The following is an 8,213-nucleotide window of genomic DNA, read 5'->3' on the forward strand; positions in this document are numbered from 1 at the left end:
AATTCTAAAGGGGTGGAATGACGGGGCTGAGGTTCCAGATCAAGAAATAGCTGAGTCAGGTAAGGGATGGCAATGGGAAGTGCTGGTAACCGTGCTGTAAATTGAACTGAACCTTAATCCCTATTGTTAACAGTGTTAAGATAATGGAAACTTTGGGCTGGCTGGTTAGCTCAGTTGGTTAGAACACCACCTTGTAACACTAAAGTCAAGGGTTTGGATTTCTCTGCCGGCCAGCTGCCAAAAAAAAAGAGTGGGAAATCAGATTATGGCAGTGTTGAAAGGTGGGCTGTCTCAGAGGGGATTGGCAGCAAGGACTGTGCTCTCATGATGGGTTAATGGGTTATCATGGAGTGGCTCTGGTGGCTTTTTTTTTTTTTTTTTTTAAAAAAGATGACCGGTAAGGGGATCTTAACCCTTGACTTGGTGTTGTCAGCACCACGCTCACCCAGTGAGCAAACCGGCCATCCCTATATGGGATCCGAACCCGTGGCCTTGGTGTTATCAGCACCACACTCTCCCGAGTGAGCCACAGGCCGGCCCTCTGGTGGCTTTTTATAAGAGTGAGTATGTTGGAGAGCTCTTGCCATGTGATTGCCTGCATCATCAGAGGACTCTGCTGAGTATTCCCGCCAAGAAGGCCCTCACCAGGTGTATTCTCTGGACCTCAGACTTTCCAGCCTCTAAAACTGTAAGAAATAAATTTCGTTTTCTTATAAATTACCCAGTTTCAGGTATTCTGTCATAAGTAACAGAAAACTAATACACGTGACTTTTGGGAAATAAGAGTTCGGGGGGCAGGGCATGGCCAGTGAATGCCAGGTGTCTGGAAACACAAGAAATAAATAAAAAGCCAGAGGTTGTTGGGAGGGAGGGGGGAGAGGGAGGAGGGAGGTAGGTTTCGGTAATGGGCCACAATAATCAACCACATTGTATATTGACAAAATAAAATAAAATTTTAAAATAAATAAATAGCTTTCTTGAGATATATGTAAAAAAATTAAAATTCTAATGCCTTCTCTCACCCTAACTCTTCTATCTTCAAGATTGTTATTGCACCATCCAGGGCTCTGGTGCCTCACTTTTGACTTCACCTAGCATCTCAGTTTGGAAAGATGTCCTTTCCAGTAAAGGATTAACCTAAACCTTATAAATGCCCGGATCAGTGTCACTGCATCAGCCTCCTCACTATAATCTCTCTCAAATCCACTGGCCAGCAATGATTCTTCTATTATGCAAATCTGACTGTTCCCTACAGAACTATGTAGGGGCTCCACCCAGATCCTTCTTGGGGGATCTTTTTGCTATTTCTGTGTGCCCAGACTACCTTTGATGTGCTTTCAAAGGCCAGCACCTGGGGCTCTTCTTTGACTAATGGCCCTCAGGCCAATAGAGCTGTTTTGCCTGAAAAAACTTTAACCAATGATTGTGAAGTGGAGGAATTAATCAGTGAATGTGGAGTTTAGCTGTCTTGCCTGCAACTCAGGCATAATTTACTGGCTCTGGACTTTTGCCTGAGATCACATCCTTGCTTGGCATCCACCCCTCTTCCCTTTCCTGCTTCCCCTACTCCCTTCTGGGAGCACTTTCTTAGCAAATCACTTAGGCACAAATCCTCCTCTCAGGCTCTACTTCTAGGGAATCCAACCTGAAACATCCCTTCCTAGCTTAAAACCCATGCATGGATCCCTACTGCCTCCATAATAAAGCCCATGTTTCAAGGCCCTGAACCTTCTGTCTGTACCCTCCCCTCCCTGAACTGCAACAGCAAGATTTCAAGCCTAGCAAATCATTGTGGTTTCCCACCACCTGCCACCTTATCCTCCAGATAAAATTTCCTGTCTCCCCTCAATCCCCTACCTCCATCACCCTGAAGGGTAGGAGGTGGTGTAGGCCTAGAGCCAGCCTCAGGAAGTTAGCTGTCAGGGCTCAGATGTAAAGGCAAAAGACAGGTAAGACTCTCCTCCCCAGTCACACCAGGCAGGCCCTTAGGCCTTTCTTCTCCTTCTGTGGAAAGATAGGTAGGGTGTTTCCAACTGAAATATCATCGGTAGTTTTGCTTGTCAGGGGAAATTCTGCTTCAGGTTTAACCTTGAGCCCATCTGCTATCCGGAGCCCTTTCCTTTTGTCCAAGTCCCTGGCTTTCCCTACCAGAGTCCCACCTTTCTCTATGGTGGGGCCCCTAGTTCCTGCTTGGGCCCACCAGGGCACAACCTTGTATGTTCCTTTCCTTGGCAGCAGGAGACACAGCTGGCGGGCAGTATTTTTAATCTTACTCAAGCTCAAGAATCAGGTGGCTCAGGAGATTGCCCAGTCTGGTGACCTTTACCTCTAGAACCTGTAACTGCCAAGAAGGGAAGAGTCAGAACTGAGGCCGGAGGGCCGGCCCATGGTTCACTTGGGAGAGTGTGGTGCTGATAACACCAAGGCCACAAGTTCAGATCCCTATATAGGGATGGCCAGTTAGCTCACTTCGGAGAGCATGGTGCTGACAATACCAAGTCAAGGGTTAAGATCCCCTTACCGGTCATATTTATTTATTTATTTTTATTTATTTTTTTTAAAAGATGACCGGTAAGGGGATCTTAACCCTTGACTTGGTGTTGTCAGCACAACGCTCACCCGGTGAGCTAACCGGCCATCCCAGTATAGGATCTGAACCCACGGCCTTGGTGTTATCAGCACCACACTCTCCCAAGTGAGCCACGGGCCAGCCCATTACTGGTCATATTTAAAAAAAAAAAACAAAAAAAACTGAGGCCTGAAGCTGGGTCAACCTGAGCCTTCAGTATTGTTTAGGACCCAGAAACATTTGGTAAATGAGATGAATGAAAGGTCTTTGCATAGCTACCAAAGCCACTGCCACTCCCCTTAAATCAAACATGCAAGAGACTTGAAGCCAGTTCTCCTCCTGGTCTGCCAGGCTGTTGGGAGAGTTAAAGAGACTGGGACATGAACCAGTTAAACCCAAGGGCCCAGGGAACCTGAATGGGGGCAGACACAAAAGCTCACTAGCCCTCCCTGCACACGGGGCCCAAGAGGGCATTCAAATTGTTAACTTTAATAATAAACAACAGGTCAAGATGGGGGTTTACCAGGAACGAGAATGATGGAGCCTCAGGGGTCCCCACTTCCTCCCTTCCATGGCCTGGAGGCAAGGAAGCAGTGGACCCTATTGAGGAGGAACGGTGCCCAGCTCCATTTAAGTCCATCTGTCTGAGGCCCTAAGACCCAAGATGCAGCAGTGGGTGCAGGAGAGTGCCACTCTGCCTGACCCAGAAGGAATGTGGCCCAGGCTGGGCAGGTGTGCAGGCCAGATGCTGTGGGGTCAGATTCGGAAGCTTTCCTCCCGGCCATCAATGTGGCGGAGTCGCAGGTAGACATCTGTGCCAATGCCCTGCAGGGACTGCAGCTGCAGGGAACCACCGAGGTACTCTGCGTAGGCCCGTGATGTGGGCAACCCGAAGCCAAAGCTGGGGGTGGGCAGGGGAACAGGACGGAGCTTCAGAGGCTTGAGTCTCCTGGGCCCCCCACCCCTCCATCCTGGCCAGGTGGGGCCTCACCCATGCATGGGTCCTGACTGGCCACCACTGTGCATGTCCAGGTGGCCAAAGAGGGGGCTTATGCGAGGGTCCTGGGTGCTGGCCTCCGCTGTAGTGAAGTGGTAGTCCATGACCCGATCCAGGTCTTTGTGGGCAATTCCTCCACCTCGGTCCGAAATCCTGGCAGGATGTCACCAACACCGGCGTGACTCAGCTTTGGTGGGAGTATCACCACCTCCCAAGCAGACTGTGCCAAGTCTGCCTTCCTGTCCCTTCCACCCAAAGGTGGGATGTGCTCTACCTAGACCCCTGGACCTTGTTTGTGTTAGCTACATTCCTCCATCCTCACCTCTGCCTGGGCCACTGACTGCTTATACCTTCTCACAGGATTTGACATATATTCTCGACCAGCATAATAGACTAATTACTCCTGTTTCCCATTTTCCTCAGTTGCTGACAGAGGCAGTGCGCTGGGGCCTGCAGTTGGCCCCAGATCCACTAACATCCAGCTCATGGCAATCTCAGTACCACAGCACATCTTATCTAGGACTAGGGACCAAATCCCAGAGTGGGGCAGGTACTGGCTTGAGGTCCTACAGCAAGTCAGAAAGAGTGCTAGGAACCCCCATCCACCACCTAACTCCCACTCAGGCCAGACCTGATGATGAGATCAATATCGTTGTTGGCGATGGTGATGACCACATCTGGGACATTATAGGGAGTGTCTAGGTGACTTTCCATTGTGGCTCTATGTAGAAGAAAAAGATCAGTAGGTGGTGGCACCCCAGTTCCTGTCTGCACCCCACCCAACATATCCAGCAGCTCACCTCATGGCATTCTTGAGCAGCTCGGGTAGGATGTAGTCCAGTGGCATAGGAATGAAGGGGAAACGGGCAGCCACGTGTCCATTGATGCGGACTCGGGGAGCATTGCCATACTTGTGCTCACACAGTCGTCTGTGGATAGGAGCAAGGGTTCAGACAGGTGCTCCTAGACCTGTGCTTCTCAACTGAAGGCAATTCTACTGCCCTAAGGGACATTTGGCAATGTCCAGAGACATTTTTGCTTGTCACAACTGGGAGGTACTACTGGCATCAAGTGAGTAGAAGCCCGGGATCCTGCTAAACATCCTAACACACACAGGACAGCTCTCTACCACAAAGAATTATCTGGCTCAAAATGTTAATAGTGCCAAGGTAGAGAAGCCCTGCCCTAGACTATGCCCCAGGCATGCCCCTGGGCTTCCCTGCCCCAAGACATCCACCCCGTTAGCCATTCTAGCCTCACCTGGCAAAGTCCACCCATTTTTCAATGATCTTCTTTGGTGAGAGACGAGTGCAGATGATGCCAACAAAGTCGGGCTGGCAGGAGAAAGAGGGTCAGGACTAGCAACACGTGTTTCCCTCCCAACCCCTGCCAAATGCTTGCAACATCTGGACTGCCAAAGCCTCTCCCCCAGGCCCTTGGCCCAGGTCCCCAGCACAAAGGGGCACCTAGCTCAGTCTCCTGTGCCCCACTTATTCCCCGGAAGGTATCAGGTTCCACAGCTCCACCTTGTCCTCATGAAGTGCCAGGTGATGGGTGGCCAACATGCGAATCCCAAGCCTCGAAGTCAGTGTCTTGTCTAAAAAGTAGCGGACAAGCTTTTCATCCTGTAAAGAGTGGGGCCTCAGAAACCCTGTGCCTCTTCCCAGCCTCCCCCAACAGGCCTGAGCCCCCACTTTGCTGCCCCTGACCTCTATGTGCTTTCGGCTCTCACGCAGACCCTCAGCTAAGAGGGTCACCACATCCTTGTGGTCATCCAGCAGCTGTCGCACCAGCTGGCAGTATTGGGTCTCCTCTGCCTGGTCCTTAATCTGCAGGTCACAGAGTCATGAACACAGGTGGTCCAACCCTAATCTCTCAGCCCCTCACCCTGCCAGGGCCCAGCACTCACTGGAGGAAAGTCTGTCAGCTTCTGGAAGGCACGGATGTACAGCTCATGCTGCAAGGAAAAGGTGTGGGAATTCACAGGGCTGCCATGGGCACTGGGTAGGGAGCAGCTACTCGTGCCTGTCTATGGGAATCACCACCCAACCCAATTCACATGGTTCAAACCTCCAGTGTGACCTTGAGCCTCCATGAACATGCAGCCTTCGCCTCTGAAGGCTTGGGGCTGAGTCCTGTATGGCCCTGACACCTTTAGGCAGCCAAGTCTCTCCCACTCTGAACTCCCCATGTGTCCCCCTGGGCAGTGGGAACACTGATCTAACGTCCTCTCTACCTTACCACGTGCAGTATGGTGGGGTTGCAGCCGATGATGAAAGGAAGGCTGCGGAAGCCCTTGATGCGGTGAGCTATCCTCACTGGCAGCTCTTGGTGCAGGTACCGGGCACTTTTCTAGAAGAAAAGAGGAGGGGTGGCAGGGCCAGGGCCTGAGTGGCTGAACTGGAGCTCCAGGAGCCAAGGGGAAAATAGGGGGCAAGAATCTTACCAGAAGGTGACTTCCGTCCTGAGAGCGGCCGGAATAGAGCATCATGGTCGGAGTGAGCCGGACTGAGGGCTGAAGGGGCAGATGGGCCTTGAGCATGGAATCTCCAACGCCCCGCCCCTGCCACTTTAGCCCCGCCCTTTCCCTGGACTCCCACTCCCACTTGCGACCCCTGGGCTCACCGCCCCAGCCGCGCACCTTCTCCGCTGCCACGTCTATGGCCGACTGGTTGTAAAAGGAGGTGACAGTCTTGGAGCGCTCCCGCGCCATCTCCACACGGTGTGTATCGGTGACTGATGTCGAACGGGCCCGGAGCGAGAGTGCGGGCCCCAAGAGGGGCCGCAGCGGGGGCCCGCCCCGGGGGCCGTTCCCCAGCGCCGACACCAGTATCATCGTCCTGCTCCTTTGATGGACTGAGCGGCCACTAGGGCTGAGGACCCGACAGACGGAGGCAATCCCAAAATGGGGAAAGGGGTGTGTAGGTGGGCAGGGGCTCTTCTCTGACTTCAGGGGCGAGAGCCCGTCGAGGATGCTGACAAGCTCAGCCCCCGGAGAGCAGCTCCCATCTACCGGGGTGGGGGAAGGGGAAGTTGTAAGGGTCCGAATCCAAACAACCCGCACCACCTCTCCACCTGGGCACCGGTATCTTCAGACTTGGGCAATCTCTGCCCAACCCTTCAACTTTCCTCCCTAAACACACACAGGCCGAGCCTGGACAACCTTGCGTTCTGGAGCTTCCTCAACCTGAGGCTCTAGTTGGTGGTCTGGGGAGGAGATCCTCACACCCATCCGGCCCGAAAACCTCGCCCCAGCTCCCTCTGGTCCTGGGCACCCTGGCTCAGGGGGCGGGGCTGACCCCCACCCAGCGCCTTCAGACCCAGGCTGCGGGAGTCTGGCCTGCGTACGTGCGACACACAGCACAGCGCCCGAGAGCCGCTGTATCGAGGCTGCGGCCCGGAGTCTCCATCTGAGCTCCCCCTCCGTGGGTCACTTGGTTCATCCGGATCCCCCCATATGGCAGATGCCGGCCCCTCGTCCGCGCGCGCTCCCGCGCAATGGTGGCGGCCCCGGACGCGCGCTGCCCAGCCCCCGGGCAGGGTCTGCGCCGATTGCTCCACTTACCGCGGAGCCAGGGCCCGGGTCCGAGCGGAACGGTGGGTACGCTGGACCCGCCGGCCTAGCCCAGCCGCCTGCGCCCTCCGCCGCTGTGACGTCGCCCGGGCTCTGCGCGCGATGCCTCCTGGGAGCTGTAGTTTGGCGCCGAGGACTAGCGACCCGTCTTGGACGGAACCCTCTGGCTGTAGTGACTGGGGGTGAGGGGATGAGAGACCAAAGGCAGACAGGCCACTGAGAAAGCAATTACTTTATGCAGGTAGGAGGTGATGTTCGTGTGTGTGTGTGTGTGTGTGTGTGTGTGTGTGTGTGTGTGTGTGTGTGTGTGTGTGTGTGTGTGTGTGTGTACACTATAAATGAAGTGTTCGGTGAAGCAGGTGACATCTCTGGAGGCTGTCTTTAAACTTGGACGTGGGATCCTTCACCATGGTTGGCCTGCCTGACGAACTGGGGGAAGGTCTGCATAGACCATGGGAAAAGAGCTCCCTAAGTCTCTGGATTTCCTCGTTGCTCCCCACCCCCACACCGCTCCTACCCCTTCTTTTCTAACATCCCGTCAACTCACTGGAGTGAAGCCAGGAGGCGGGCTAGGCGCGGATGCAGGCACGGCTCGAGCCCTTGGAAAAAGGGAGAGGGGGCCTGAGCCCTTGGCGCACTCGGGAGAGTGCGGCGCTGGGAGCGCAGCAACGCTCCCGCCGCGGGTTCGGATCCTATATAGGAATGGCCGGTGCACTCACTGGCTGAGTACCGGTCACGAAAAAGACAAAAAAAGGGAGGGGGGAGGTGGGAAGGGTGCTCCTGGCGGGAGCACAGCCTGCGCAGGAAGCACAGGACTCGGGGTGCTTGTTGTGCGCCAGAGCTCGGTGCTCACGTGGCCGCGGCGTGGACAGGAGCCGAGGAGACCGCGGGTGACGACCTCACCCCATTTGACCCGACGCGCTTGACTAGCTCGGCCTGAACTCGCTGCTCCCCGCTGGCGGCAAAGGTTGGACGTGCATCCCGCAGGCCCCTTTCAGAACATTGTATAGAGAGCTTACCGCTGGTCACGCAGTCGTCTAAGTGCTTTAGATGTGTTAATTTCATCTTTATAA

The 8,213-nt window shown here is 54.3% G+C and overlaps 1 protein-coding gene across 3 annotated transcripts; it reads right to left on the reverse strand.

Annotated features, from left to right (window-relative positions):
- Positions 1–3,005: 3,005 nt before the first annotated feature.
- Positions 3,006–7,851, reverse strand: BCKDK (branched chain keto acid dehydrogenase kinase). 3 transcript variants are annotated; one of them, XM_063099690.1, is made up of 13 exons: positions 7,688–7,851; positions 7,132–7,316; positions 6,208–6,439; positions 6,013–6,081; positions 5,808–5,918; positions 5,476–5,523; positions 5,276–5,395; positions 5,093–5,191; positions 4,827–4,900; positions 4,367–4,495; positions 4,198–4,287; positions 3,561–3,719; positions 3,006–3,470 (listed from the first exon to the last, which is right to left on the reverse strand). In XM_063099690.1, exons 3-13 carry the CDS (start codon positions 6,400–6,402, stop codon positions 3,326–3,328), a joined length of 1,239 nt encoding a protein of 412 aa, XP_062955760.1. In that variant the 5' UTR covers positions 6,403–6,439; positions 7,132–7,316; positions 7,688–7,851; the 3' UTR covers positions 3,006–3,325. The 3 variants fall into 3 exon arrangements, with proteins under 3 accessions (XP_062955760.1, XP_062955758.1, XP_062955759.1); XM_063099688.1 differs by having other exon boundaries at positions 6,208–6,575; XM_063099689.1 differs by lacking the exon at positions 7,688–7,851 and having other exon boundaries at positions 6,208–6,575; positions 7,132–7,333.
- Between the last annotated feature and the right edge of the window lie 362 nt (positions 7,852–8,213).

The sequence above is a fragment of the Cynocephalus volans genome, chromosome 6, assembly GCF_027409185.1.
Source record: "Cynocephalus volans isolate mCynVol1 chromosome 6, mCynVol1.pri, whole genome shotgun sequence".
Lineage (NCBI taxonomy): Eukaryota > Metazoa > Chordata > Mammalia > Dermoptera > Cynocephalidae > Cynocephalus > Cynocephalus volans.

Bases quoted from the DNA above. Each gene is read 5' to 3' on its own strand.
- BCKDK (XM_063099690.1), bottom strand. From the start codon at position 6,402: ATGATACTGGTGTCGGCGCTGGGGAACGGCCCCCGGGGCGGGCCCCCG. The intron at 6,082-6,207 runs GTGCGCGGCTGG...CTGCCCCTTCAG, and splicing joins TAGACGTGGCAGCGGAGAAG to CCCTCAGTCCGGCTCACTCC. The intron at 4,288-4,366 runs GTGAGCTGCTGG...TCTTCTACATAG, and splicing joins CTGCTCAAGAATGCCATGAG to AGCCACAATGGAAAGTCACC.